Here is a 15162-nt window from a genome sequence, read left to right as displayed (position 1 = left end):
GGCTTTTATGTCACCCTTCTTTTCTCCGTCGTGGTTACTTTGCTTCAGAAGTAGCAGAATTCCTTAACTTCATCTACTTCGTGATTACAAATGTTGATGTTAAGTTTCTTGCTGCTTTCTGCTGTTTCTTATGACTTTTGCCTTTTTACGGTTTACTCACTATCCATATTCTGCACTCCTTCATTTCATCCTAAAGATCCTATAATTCTTCTTCACATTCACTGAGAATAGCGATATGATCATCGAATCTTTTATCATTGATATCCTTTCACTCTGAATTTTAATCCCATTCTTGAATCTTTCTTTTATTTCCATCATTGCTCCTTCGATGTATAGATTGAACAGTAAGAGCGAAAGAGTATATTTCTGTCTTTTTTTAATCCGAGCATATCGTTCTTCGCTTCCAATCTTATTGTTAAGTTCTTGGTTCTTGTACCTATTACATATTGCCGCTTGAAGTGGCCGCGCGGTTAGAGGCACCATGTCACGGATTGGCGGCCACATCCCGCCGGATGTTCGAGTCTTCCCTCGGGCATGGGTGTGTGTGTGATGTTCTTAGCACAACTTAGTTTAAGTATTGTGTAAGTCTAGGGACCGATGACCCCAGTAATTTGGTCCCTTGGGAATTCACACACACGCATTATTACGTATTACCTGTCTTTCCATACAGCTTACTCCTTCTCAGGATTTCGTACACCTTGCACCATTTTACAGTGTCGAATGCTTTTAGGTCGACGAATTCTATGAATATGTCTTTATTTTTCTTCAGACTTGCTTCCATTACCAAGCGCAACGCCATAATTGCCTCTCTGGTGTCTTTACCTTTCCTAAAGCCAAATCGATCGTCAACTTTTTTACCATTCTTCTGTATGTTATTAGTGTCAGGAGCTTGGATGCATGAGCTTTTAAGCTGATTGTGCGATAGTTTTCGCACTTACCTGCCCTTGCTAGCTCCGGAATTGTGTGACGATATTTTTAAGAAAGTCTGGTTGTACATCGCTGGTGACAGAGTCTACATACCAACCTCAGTAAGTGTTCATTTGTCACTACAACAGTTTTAGAAATTCCGATAGAACGTTATCTATCCATTCTGCTTTATTTGATCTCAATCTTCCAATACGTTTCGAATTCTGACTCTAATACTGGATGCCCTATGTTATCCATGTCGACTCTAATTTTTTCTTCTATCACGTCATCAGACAAGTGGTTGCCTTCAGTATACTCTTTACGACTACCTGCTCTCTCTCTTTAGCCTTTAACAGCGGCATTCCCATTGCAGTATTAATATTAAAACCTGTGCTTTATATTCGCCGAAGGTAGTTTTGACTTTTCTATATGCTGTGTCAGTCCTTCCGATGATCATTTTTTTATTTCTTCACATTTTTCTTGCAGACAGTTCGCTTAGCTTCTCTAAACTTCCGATTTATTTTATTCGTAAGTGAATTGCATTTCTGTATTCCTGAATTTCTCTGAACCTTTCGTTTACTTTCTACTTTCGTCCATCAGCTGAAGTATTTCACCTGTTACCAATGGTTTCTTCGCAGTTCACTTCCTTGTCCAACATCTGCGATGATTGGAAAAGAGCACAGATAGTCCCAGTCTTCAAGAAGGGTCGTCGAGCAGATGCGCAAAACTATAGACCTATATCTCTTACGTCGATCTCTTGTAGAATTTTAGAACATGTTTTTTGCTCGCGTATCATGTCATTTCTGGAAACCCAGAATCTACTATGTAGGAATCATCATGGATTCCGGAAACAGCGATCGTGTGAGACCCAACTCGCCTTATTTGTTCATGAGACCCAGAAAATATTAGATACAGGCTCCCAGGTAGATGCTATTTTTCTTGACTTCCGGAAGGCGTTCGATACAGTTCCGTACTGTCGCCTGATAAACAAAGTAAGAGCCTACGGAATATCAGACCAGCTGTGTGGCTGGATTGAAGAGTTTTTAGCAAACAGAACACAGCATGTTGTTATCAATGGAGAGACGTCTACAGACATTAAAGTAACCTCTGGCGTGCCACAGGGGAGTGTTATGGGACCATTGCTTTTCACAATATATATAAATGACTTAGTAGATAGTGTCGGAAGTTCCATGCGGCTTTTCGCGGATGATGCTGTAGTATACAGAGAAGTTGCAGCATTAGAAAATTGTAGCGAAATGCAGGAAGATCTGCAGCGGATAGGCACTTGGTGCAGGGAGTGGCAACTGACCCTTAACATAGACAAATGTAATGTATTGCGAATACATAGAAAGAAGGATCCTTTATTGTATGATTATATGATAGCGGAACAAACACTGGTAGCAGTTACTTCTGTAAAATATCTGGGAGTATGCGTGCGGAACGATTTGAAGTGGAATGATCATATAAAATTAATTGTTGGTAAGGCGGGTACCAGGTTGAGATTCATTGGGAGAGTGCTTAGAAAATGTAGTCCATCAACAAAGGAGGTGGCTTACAAAACATTCGTTCGACCTATACTTGAGTATTGCTCATCAGTGTGGGATCCGTACCAGATCGGTCTGACGGAGGAGATAGAGAAGATCCAAAGAAGAGCGGCGCGTTTCGTCACAGGGTTATTTGGTAACCGTGATAGCGTTACGGAGATGTTTAATAAACTCAAGTGGCAGACTCTGCAAGAGAGGCGCTCTGCATCGCGGTGTAGCTTGCTTGCCAGGTTTCGCGAGGGTGCGCTTCTGGATGGGCTATCGAATATATTGCTTCCCCCTACTTATACCTCCCGAGGAGATCACGAATGTAAAATTAGAGAGATTAGAGCGCGCACGGAGGCTTTCAGACAGTCGTTCTTCCCGCGAACCATACGCGACTGGAACAGGAAAGGGAGGTAATGACAGTGGCACGTAAAGTGCCCTCCGCCACACACCGTTGGGTGGCTTGCGGAGTATCAATGTAGATGTAGATGTAGATGTAGATATGTCAAATTGTCTTCTCCTGCCTTTACGAGGCGTAAATCGGTCTTACAGCAAACAATCAAGTTTCAGTTGCTATATTTGAATGAAAAACCCTCTGCCCAATCCTTCGTTATATACAGAATGTAGACAGCATTACTCTAACGCATTTGTGTGGTCGCACTGAAATACTAACCATCTGCATATTCAGGCATATAGTTCACTTCATGGCAGTTTGAAGTTTGTTGAATTCCGCATTCATAGTGTTGCAATATTCGTGGTCAGCATTGTACTATGCGTATTAGAGAATTAGGTGATAGCTATATCCAGACTCATATATGTAGCTTGAGGATTGTGTGACTATCAAACTAAAATAAAAAACTGAGAATGTTCAATAAAACTGGTGAAGAACTGTAACAAACAGACTTAAAGTAAATTTTATTCGAAATGGAACAAACGTTAATATTATTCATACTCTATTCTCTATTTTATTTGCACTATCAGAGTGCCTAGCGTTGACCAGGTATGTTTCTATTCCAATTCATAGTCTATCTCCACCTTCCTCTGTCCATCTCTTCCTCTATCCCTTCTATGTCCATCTCCTCCACCCCCTCTTTCTGACCGTGTCCTCTTCACTTTTTCTGTTCGACTCCTCCTCTCTGTCTCTCTGCCCATCTCCTCCTTCGCCCTCTCTCTGTTCCTCTCTCATTGCTCTGTCCATCACCTCCTCCCACTCTCTCCGTCTGCCTCCCCTTTCTCTGTATATTTCCCCCTCACCCTCTCTCTGTCCATCTCCTTATCTCCCATATCTGCGTCCATCTCCTCCTTCGCCCTCTGTCTGCTCGCCTCTTCCTTCTCTCTTCCTTCCCAAGAGAAGAACGCTGGTTCTTACCCAACAGTTTTTTTTTCCAGATAGTAATATGTGTACCAAGTTTCGTTCAGTTCGATCCAGGGTTTTACAAGGAGCTTTTTACCAGTGGCTTTGCCCACATACGCACTTATTGTTCCGGCGTAACCACAAGCGCCGGCACGAAGACGAGGAAGGCAAGAGCAGAGAAGGTTGTGAGACGACAACAGGAGCGGCCTCTACAAGAAGAGAATATAAGCGCTGTTCGTGCCAGCCTCAGCTTCACAGTACTAGACCGGCACTTGAAGAACAGTTATTAGTGATCCATATCAATTGCATACATGGACTCTGTATATAGCCAAGGACTGACTGTTTGCATTTCGCCTATCGCTTGCGACGCGTTCTTGTAAATACAAAACTAAGTATTGTCAATCTGCTTTACTGTAATAAAAACTATTGATGTGATTGGCTTGAATTGTTGTCCGAGAACGCAGCACCTTTAAGCACCCTATACGAGAGGTATGGGCAGGACCGCACACGTATCAAATTTAACATATTTCACACATATTTACACACATATTCCACCTGTATCTCTAGCGAATTTCGCCATGCACCTTCGTTTTCCTTCGGTGCTCGATTTTAAGTCATATTTCCCGTACTATGTGTTGCACAGTGAGGTAATTTTGCAGGTGCATCCAGTTGCCTCCAAAATGTGTTTCGAAAAGAGTTAGTAGTAAACATAAATTAACAGGTCATGCTTCATGCGGTAGTTTTATTGTAAGAACAGCGAAAATATAGTAAGCGATATACTTTCTTCCTTTCATCTTTTGTAGGGTGTGTGAGCGAGGAAACGTCTCTAAAAGGGTTAAAATTATGTGTATAGTTTGTTGCAAGTCACTAAGTGCTCTCAGTCTCAAATGCTAGATGAATATTGTCTGGCTATTTGCGCGTCGCGAGCTAGGCTTCTTTCACACCCCAACACCCGCCCCTATGAGACATAGGTGGTCCTTAACCCCACAGTGGTTCTTTCCAGTGGTTGACATCGATCAACACGTTTAGGAAGACTTATGGAACATATATATATTGATCATCCACATGGATGTATGGATTTCAAACTCAGTAAGAGCACGTATTACGTGGAACATCTGAAGCCTTTCACCTCTGTACCTCGGCGCCTTGGGCGACTTGGCGTTCTTAGAATTATTATTTGAATAGTCAGACAAGTACTGAAGAAGGCATTCCTAGGTGTTCGATGTTCAACTCACTCGCTGACAGCTCAAAGCGTCACACTGTCATGCAGATGGCCTACGATCGATACCGTGTACGCCGGCATTATTTCCTTGGAAACAAACAGTAAAGCGGTGTTTACTGACCAGATGACACTACACGTCTTGTGAAACGAGAGCACGACAGTGTTTCCATCTGGTTGACACACCTATTATCACGCGAGAAAAGTTAACACGTTGCATTGCGAAATGTAAAATGAGAATGTCATTTTAATGAACACTAGGGGCAAGTTTTCATGTTTGTTTTCTTTGCATAAGCTCATTCAATTCAGTGATGCAATGTAATAGCAGAAGGTTTCGTTATTTGAGGGAATGGCACAAATGTGAGTCACATATTTAAAACCTTTTACTTATTTGTAGCCCACATCTTGTTCTGACTGAAGAAATTACTACGCCACGTCGCCAATGAGCTACCGAAAGGTGTGTTTGTTAGCAGACCTCTGGCGCACATTATCGCACAACAAACAAGCAGACTGACGGTTTTAACCACGGTGAGGCATCTTCAGGTCTACATTATTGCAGCTGTGTACTTGAATACGCCGCTACGTTGCTATATATGTCAGAGCAAATAAGATACGCTGAGAACCCCACATTATCAACTACTAATATGGGTGTGGAGTATAGCAAAAATTCATAGGCGCTTTCTGTATATCTACGGAGACCTGGCAGAGGACAAAAGCACGGATAGTCTTTGGGTGAGGCGTCTGTTATCACCGCAACAGTTGTGCAAACTTGTCTGATGTCTTGTGTGCCAATCGGCAGCATACAGCTGTGACTCTTGCAGTGTTGGAACGTGCGGACTCTCTTATTCATTGTGACTGATGGATTACAATCAAACACCCAACTACAGAACTGGACGTCTCTGTTGGTACAGCTGACACACCTGTCCACGATTTGTGGCACTCAGAGTTGTATGCACGCTGGGTTCCTCGCCGCCTAACAAAAGGTTCAAATGGTTCTAAGCACTATGGGAATTAACATCTGAGGTCATCAGTCCCCTAGACTTAGAACTACTTAAACCTAACTAACCTAAGGACATGACACATCCACGCCCGAGGCAGGATTCGAACCTGTGACCGTAGCAGAAGAGTGGTGCCGCCTAAAAGAAGACCATGAAGAGCAACGAAGGAACATGTCTACGGAATTTATTACGCGGTACAAGGCTGATCATTACAATTTTTTGTTGAACATCGAAACAGTCTATGACACATGAGTTCATCACTCTGAACCAGAAACAAAATGACAAACCATGGAGTGGCGCAACGCCACCTCTCCTCCGAAGAAAAAATTCAAAGCCGCACACGCAGGTGGTAGTCATGGCGACCGTCTTCTGAGACTCTGAAGCGGTTATTCTGTTAGACGTTCCCCCTCAGTGTGCAACAATTAACTCTGGAGTGTCTTATGCTTTAGCGTGTTCGTGCCACGAAAATGCAAATGAACTTCTCCAAGACAAGGCAAGGCCTCACATAAGTCTGCGCACCCCAGACAAGCTCACGAAACTTCTTGGGTTGTTCTTCCTGATCCACCCTCCAACCCGCACCTGACACTTTCCGACTTCTATCTGTTTGGCCCAATGAAGGACGTACTCTCTGGGAAGCAGTACGAGGATGGTAGTGGTGGTGGGGGGTAGGTTATTTATGCAGCAAGACGTTGGCTCCGACTTAAGTGGCGTAAGGTTATCGCATTGAACGGAGATTACGTTGAAAAAAGGGATTTTATAGTTATTTGAGTGGGGAATAATATGATGTGTCGGAATTCTGAATAAAACCGACCTACTTTCATAAAATAGCTGTGTTGCATATCTTAACATATCCCTTATGTGCACGTTTTAACGAGGTACATCAGGATGGGGCAGCGCCCGCAGTGCTAAGCACGGTACGGCCTGAGCACTGCAGCGCCTACTGCGATAAGTAGTTATCATCGCAGGTTCTTCTGTACTTTTTCTCATCAATAACCTCTTAAAATATATTGTACTTTGCATATTCTTGCAGTTCCTAAACGATACAATGAAGCACATTTCAGAGAGTTTTTTGTGTGATATACACACACCAGAAAATGTTTAGCATCATTCCGGTTTCCAGAACCCCTGAAGATAGACGTTGACTGTGGATATTGTGCCACAGACACAATCCCATTTGCTGTTCAGAGATGTCACTAAACCCGCCCAAAGATGTAAACAACAATGGATGAGCACCGCCTATTAGAAGTAGGGGGTCCGACAGCCGATCAGTTCCAGTCATTCCACCAGGAAGGAGGTACACGGCTAGTGTTGTCTGTAGTTCAACCATGCCTAGACGGTCAATACCGCGGTTCGATCGCTTTCGCGTTGTTACTTTGCACCAGGAAGGGCTCTCAACAAGGGATGTATCCAGGCGTCTCGAAGTGAACCAAAGCGATATTGTTCGGACATGGACGAAATACAGAGAGACGGGAACTGTCGATGACATGCGTCGCTCAGGTCGCTCAAGGGCTACTACTGCAGTGATGACACTTTCTGTAAGACCTGACCATCATTTTGCAGGACAATACTCAAGCACGTACAGTGCAAGCTGTTACTGATTTGTTTGACTGATGAGACTGCTTAGTGCTGTACCACCTACTGCACTCCCCTGACTTGAGCCCTCGTGAGTTCAACCCGATTTCTAAACTGAAGGAAACATTTCATGGCATTCGCTTCAGAACTGTTACAAATTCGTCGCAATAGACCGCGCCGCTCGAACTCTCAACACAATTGCCACTGCTAATAGTATCCTAAGACTTTCACATCGCTGTCAACGGGTTATACACAATGCTGGTGACTGCTTTGAAAGTCAGTAAAATTTTGTAAGACCTATCTATTTTGTACGGGCTGTAAATAAATATTTGCCACTGTTAAATTTCCAACCCTAGTATAAACCTTCCCGGTAGACATCTTTTCCAACGATGATGACAGATTCGAAAAGAATCTCCATTTCCATTCGAATGAAATTACGAAACGAATCTCGATCCCGAAATCTATATGATGAAGTATGTAGTCAATGCAACATCGAGAATATGGATGTTATGCATGCATGAACTGACATCAAGCACTAGATCTTAATTGTATTTAATTCAAAATCCAAAAAGGGATGAAAATGCACCTGAGGTATCCAACAACTTCTGCTAGTATGTATCTGAGGTTATTATGTGATGATCCTCTACCAGCAATTAGCTGTTCAGGCCATGGACGAATCCAGAAACCTCTTCGCGATTTTCTCCGCTGTTCTACCACAGTCGATAAAAATATTAACGCAGCTACTCGTACTTTACGCTTGTCCGTTTTCGTACAGAAATTGTGTGTGGTTCGCGAGCCAAATAAAGACGTCAACAGCCGCTGGAGAGCACTGAGAGAGTAAAAGGACTTTGGTTGAGGCAGGGCCATTGGCACACGGCACGACCTGGTTAACGCAGTTTTTACACGATGAACAAAACTGTTCTCGGAAGATGTTAGTCTACTGAAGCGCTCCAAGAATATTACACCCGAACTATAAAATCGTACAAGATCTTATGGCAGGGTATTTATAAACAATAAACGTAAACACAGCGTACCGGCACTGGCATAACAGTGCAAAAGTCGAGATTTCACATTAGCATATCATTAATTATTTATGAAATTTACTAAGATTTAAAAACTTCCGTGAAAGTATTTTCGAACAGTGCACTATACTCACTTGCTCAGAAAGTTCCTTGTCATGATGAAACGACCATAAACAGAAACAAAACTCAACATACGGTAATCAGGATTCGTGCAGCTGAGATGTGACCACGCCAGACAGCTACTAGCTCGCGCATGGGCGGTGGGACTACTAGCCCTATTCCTTTATCCCTAGAATTATCGCGCATCGCTACTAACGCGATCATAATAGTGAACCCGTTCACACGATAGACGGCTGCCATTCAAGCATCTGGGTGTCAATAGATTACAAGTTCGTTCGTCGTGTAAAATGGAAATGAGCGTATGGCGTCAGTGGCTGGGAGTTCCCAGACGGGAAGTCCGGCCGCCAAGTGCAAGTCTTATTGAGCGCGACGCCACATTGGGCGACTTGGGTGTCAAAGGTGGGGACGAAATGATTATGAAAACAACAAAACACCCAGACCCTGGCGAGAGAAAATCTCCCGCCCCATCTGGGAATCGAACCCGGGTACCCGTGCTTGGCATTTCAATATGCTGACAGTTTAGCTATTGGGGCGGACCGTTCATCGTGTAAAATGGGCATAATGAAAGTATATGGTAATAAAACCAGAAACGTTGCAGTAAACCAGTCGGAAAAGCAGCCATTTGCGAGATAATAGCTAAGGAGCCACCATATTATCCTAGTTAGTACAAATTTATTGGAAATACGTACTTTACAATTACGTCCCCTGCTCCAAATTTTAAATGAAAATTTTAGAGCTTTTGAAATAAAACTAACTTTATTAACAATGTACATCTTTATTCCTCATGTCTATATATTTATTTCTCAACATAGTCACCCTGGCACAAAGGTGTCCATGCTCCACTTCCCCACACTAATACTCAGGGAATGGAAATATGTAGTGTAGTCAGGTGTTTTCCTTTCAAGAAAATAATTTAGAAGTCGGTATTACGTGGGTATTTAACAGGCTCAGAACAGAGAATTTTCTACGACTGCTTACAAATCTCCAGTCTTTCAAAATATTAAAAATGCCCCATACCCCAGGTCTAGCAGCCCCATCCACATCCTACATACTACTGCATGTTCACCCTTGCCCAAGCGATGAACACATTTCTCTCAAAGCGAGATCAGTTTGCTCATAGCATCACTGTAGAATGTCTGACTTCGTTGATGGAGCCACAACTTCACCTCTGTTTTGCACAGCTTCATCACCATTAAAATGGTACTTTCTTTTTCTTTATTGTAATTTCATGCCCCTGCCCCATATGAGCTGGCAGTTGCACAGTCCACCGCTCTTCAGGCAAATGGTTCTATAAAAATACATTAAAAACGGAACTCTTACATAAAGAGGGGAACAAAAGGGGGCATAACAAGACATAGTAAATGGTGATGATGGGAGTTAAAATATACACTAATACGGGGACATGCGCTGGGGGACAGTTAAGAAGTCGACATAAGGGTAAAATAACATAGCTGGCAATTCGCTGCGCACTTAAAAGACACTGTAGTCAAACACAAGTTAAAAGTTGGCCACAGTATGAAAATCACAGAGAACGAGACACTTAAAAAACCACTCATGAAGAACCGAAACCACTGATATGGACCTGACGAGGGACTGGAGGCCAGAGAGGAGGGGAAAAGATGGGAGGATGGTACAGTGGGGGGCTGGGGGGACGGGAGGAAGAGAAAAAGGGGGGCAGGAGGCGCACCAAAAGGCAGGAGATGGGCAAAGTGGAGATGAAGACGGAAGGCAAGGCAGGAGGGAGTGCAGAGATACAGAAGGGGGCACAGGAGGGGGGGGGGGTGTAGGAAGGGAAAACCACTAAGGGGAAAATAAAGGGAGGGGGAGGGAGCCCTGAGGAGTAGGGGGGAGGAAGGTGGGATTAGAGTTGGTGGGAGGGGTTGATGTCAGGGCAAAGCTCATCATTTGAGAGGGGTAGGTGCTGGAAGTTGTATTGGAAAAGAAGGTGGAGGGTGTGGAGATGGAGAGAGGGCGGGACACAACATTAAAGGTGTGACAAAGGGCTGGGGATGGAGAGGAAGGGGGACACCAGGAGGTGGGTGGGATCGAGTCAGCAGATGATATACAGGGTGCAGATGTGTTCAAGGAGAAGAAGAAGGTGGGGGAAGGGGATGAGGTCATAGAGGATGTCCATGGGAGATGGAAGGTGGATACGGAAGGCAAGGCAGAGTGCATAGCAATCTAGGATATGGAGGGCGTTATAGAATCTGGGAGAGGTGGAAATCCAAGTGACGCTGGAATAACAAAGGATGGCTTGGATCAAGGATTTGTAAGTGTGAATGATGGTGGAAGGATGGAGTCCCCATGTCTGGCCAAACAGGAGTTTCAGGAGGCAGAGTCTGTTGAGGGCTTTGTGCTGGACCGTAAGGAGATGGGGAGTCCAGGTGAGGTGGCAGTCAAGGATGAGGCAAAGGCATTTTAATGTAGGGGTGAGGTGGATAGGACGACTGTAAATGGTTAGGTAAAAATCATGGAAGGAGCGGGTGGTGCGGCCTATGGTGATTGCCTGGGTCTTGGAGGGGTTGATAAAAAGGAACCACTGGTTGCACCAAGTGATGAACTGGTCGACGTGGGTTTGGAGGGTAAGTTAGGACCGTTGAAGGTTTGGATAAAGGGCTAGGAAGGCGGTGTCATCAGCAAATTAAAGGAGATGAACAGGCAGGGTAAAACGATGCCCTTGAAGGTGTTCTTTAAGGTTTGGAGACTAATGAAAATCGAATGGGATTAAGTCCGTACTGTATGGAAGACGATCACTGACAGTGAATTCATGGCGTCAGATTATTGAATATGTGGCAGCGCTCTTGTGTCTTCTAGCACTGTAACGCCCAAGGCGAGGGTACTCGTGTAGACGTACTTCTCGAATTCGTGCTTTCTGTTCTTTGTGCTGTTTCTGACGTACCGACATAGCTACGTGACACACCGCTATGTTGCACGCTACGATTCGGGCCTTAGCGCGTCAGACGGAGAAGTATTCCTAATAATATGCATGACTCGTAACACCACAAGCGATATTGAGAACAGAATAAAAATTCAGAGGCATTACTTTCCAGCGAGTCCTCGTAATTGGACTCAAATTTCACCTAACGCCTACGTTAACAAGAAACACAGTACTGCGCAACACTGTACATCTTACTGTTTACTGCGCACTCGTACCCGTTAAAGGTGTTTTTCCAAGTGTGTTCTTCGCATTTGAATGCAATACTGGCCTCGTATCTACAGTTAGTCACGACTTCTTTCAAACACCGTAGAAACATCTCGTAAATATTAACAAGAATGTACAGTCCGCTCTAGTACTTCAACATACCAAATAGAGCACTGCATATTTTTGTTTTGAAATGACCCCGCACGTAAAAATCCAGAGGATCGAATCAGGTGATGTCGGGGGCCAAAGAACAGTCTCTGTGGGACCTCTGCATCTTGAACTATGTTGGCGAATTACATGGCTCTCATCGCCAGAAAAACGTACCGTTTCCCCATCATGCATCCACCTTGTTCCCAACGCATGGGCCATTGGAGAAATTTTAGTCCAGTTAGATGGGGACTTAATGGAGTAGTTTACCTTGAAAATAATTTTGTGGTGACTACCCCCTTACATCATACAGAAAACAGTGACTGTTCGTAATCAGACTTGCAGACAAGTCATTCGTGCATACACGTTTAATGGTACGTCTCCCATGTCACTATCCGCTGCTAATGATTAACATAATTTTACTTGCCCTTAGAAAGAGGAAACCAACAAACTGAAACGTCCTGGTAGATTTAAACCGTTTGTCTGACCGGGCCTTGAATCCGCATCAGCTCGCACTCCGCTGCAAATTGTAAATTCATTTTGGAACCTCGAAACTGTGAATATTTTACTTCATATTGGCGTATGTGTATCTCTTCGCTTTCTGTGTAACGATAAGCAGTCTCGTCAAAGTGAATTGTGACACAAAGCACAAAGGACAACTAGGGGAAAGATTTTGAGCTGTGTAATAGTCAACAGTAGAGGTGAGTTTGTTAACGTGTACGTTTTTACGGCACGAACATGCCTGTTTTGGCCCTGGAAGGCATTTTCAAGCTACTTACGATGCAGTACACTCGTGTTTCTTGTTCGCGACTCTTCTATTTCCCCCCTTTAAAAAGACAGGGATACTCTTCATTCATAAGCTCAGAACAGGAACTCAAGAAATTTAAATCAGAGTGTAAAGAAACGTAAATAGAACAAAAGCACGAGTAAGACCCCTGAAACGTTGCTGTAATCCTCACGGACTCGTTACTGAAGATGATGCAATGTGATCGGCTACAATAAAATATTACACTGGAAACACGCAGTAATTTCCTACATATTAAACGTCTTCAGTTTTCTTGTCTTTTTTTGGATTATGCCTCATTTAGAATATATGCTTTCTTTGTTTCAAAACTGCTTCATGCTGTTTCTTTGATTCCGCAGTTTTTACTTTCATATGTGGAATTAGAATGAAACAAACCTGCAGAAATCCGATGGCGGCGCTAGTGACTGCGATTACGAGGAAGGTGATAGTGAACCAAATAGCCTGCCTGCGCATCTCCGCTGTATCCGAAAGAGAGAAGACCTGCAAGAAACGGCATAGATATTGTTACGTAATAAAACAGAACTAACTACAGAAACTTATTATTATTATTATTATTGAAAGACTAATATTCACAGTGTATTTATACATTATTTGACAGGAAATAAGCCATACCTATTTGGAACACTCCCTAACTATGAATTTTTAGGTTTTGTTGACAGGAGTCAAACTCCTCCAAAAGGTCTTCGTGGTGAAGACCATATTGGGTACTTCAACATTGTTTAGTGTTGTGTATGTTCGTACACACCACCCGTATCAAAGAAGAAGGAAAAGTTACAGACAACGAATTAGAGATCTGATACCCATATTTGCATCACAAATTATGATAAGATCGTTAAAAAGAATAATGCAACTAAGTTTTTAGGTATTAAAGACTTAAAATATTTATCAAATAATTTTGTTCTGAATGGTGACGCTATGCAAACCATTCTGGAAAAATTTCTGGAAACAGTGTCCTTTAAAATAACGTTGCCACAAAATAATAACAATTTTTTTAAATTCCGAAATATGTTCAGGGTCTAAAAGCCAGCAAAAATCAGCAGGTTATATCTCATTTTTTGTTTTTATCTTTTGTATCACCATTTTCCTCACGCTCTCTGCCATGTATTTCAATTCACTTCAAAAACAATAAATCATTGTGTAAGTATAAGTTTAGGTGGTGAATCAGACGATTTTCGAACTAGGAAAGCTCCACCTTTGTAGCATTAGAAGGGCCAGATTAAATTGACAAAATTACCGAACATTGCATCCCGAAGAGATTTCGTATACTGAGGGCTGAGGGTAAAAACACATTAAAGTTATATTTATTGTTGCTAGTTACAGCTTTCAACAAAATTTTGTTACCCTTAACTTTTTGTTTAACTTAATTGCATCTTTCTAACTTCAAATTACAATGAATGCATAACTCTGCTTTTACTTTATCGACACTCAGTTTGTTTCTAGCGTCAGACCATAAATGATTCATGCGAGTGAAGACTCTTACCACATGAACAATACTGCGTGGGACCGCCATTACCTTTTTAATACTTTTTGTACGTTTGGTGTTTCTTCTCCGTCTGAAAAAATTTTCCGGGAAAACGAGTTTGTGAAGGTAGAAGCTTGTTGTCGTCCCTTTCTTTCTCTCTTCGTATTCGGCTTAGGAACACTTATAACTATCAATCGAAGTCACGAAAAAGCACACCCCGGCTGGAAACAGCGTACCAAATGTTCACTGATTTGAGTTTACAAATCAATGAATAAATTAGTGACAAGAATGGAACTTTACCAATACATAACCACTCACACTTCCGTACCGAACACGGAGCTGAAATACCGAACAATTCGGTAAAAACTGAACACTGACATTCTCGACCGGGACCGACCGATCACTCAACTATGAAGGCGGACTTCCGAATGAGGAAGGAAATTTTAATCCGCTTTTCTTCTGTTTTACAAAAGAATATGCCCGTCAGTCATACGAGTAAAGTTGTAGTTCTCATTACCAGGGTCCGGATTTGAAGGTTTTAATCATCAAATACCGAAAAAGGGCAGAGTTCGTACTTACAGAACTGAAGGGGTTAAATAGGAGTTTCATAGAAAAACTAGGGGTCAAAAAGGACTTTTGCAGAAGAAAACGGATTTTAAACAGATTTTCTGAATTAATACTACGGAAAATCAGCAAAGTGATTTTGCATATTTTAAGAAAAGACATAATTAATATATTTATATGCTGCACTGGAATCAAGAACTTGTATGGTGTAATGTCGCTAGTCGTTATAACTCTATAATATGGCAGCACGCTGATGTAATGGTGACACCTGAGTCTACTTACTTTTTTAGTTCTGACGGTATAAAAAAATAATACAGCTCGC

At 42.6% G+C, this 15162-nt stretch overlaps 1 protein-coding gene across 1 annotated transcript in view; it reads right to left on the bottom strand.

Moving 5' to 3' along the window:
- The window catches only part of LOC124789683 (ATP-dependent translocase ABCB1-like), a 213597-nt gene that overhangs the window by 57473 nt on the left and 140962 nt on the right, over positions 1-15162 (bottom strand). Inside the window, exon 15 of the mRNA XM_047257118.1 lies at positions 13190-13294. Within this exon, the coding sequence (XP_047113074.1) occupies positions 13190-13294 (105 nt within the window). The remainder of the gene's footprint in view (positions 1-13189; positions 13295-15162) is intronic.

This window comes from Schistocerca piceifrons, chromosome 3, assembly GCF_021461385.2.
Source record: "Schistocerca piceifrons isolate TAMUIC-IGC-003096 chromosome 3, iqSchPice1.1, whole genome shotgun sequence".
NCBI lineage: Eukaryota > Metazoa > Arthropoda > Insecta > Orthoptera > Acrididae > Schistocerca > Schistocerca piceifrons.
The sequence above is the reverse complement of the archived record's forward strand: the minus strand, read 5'-3'. Positions and strand labels throughout refer to the sequence as shown.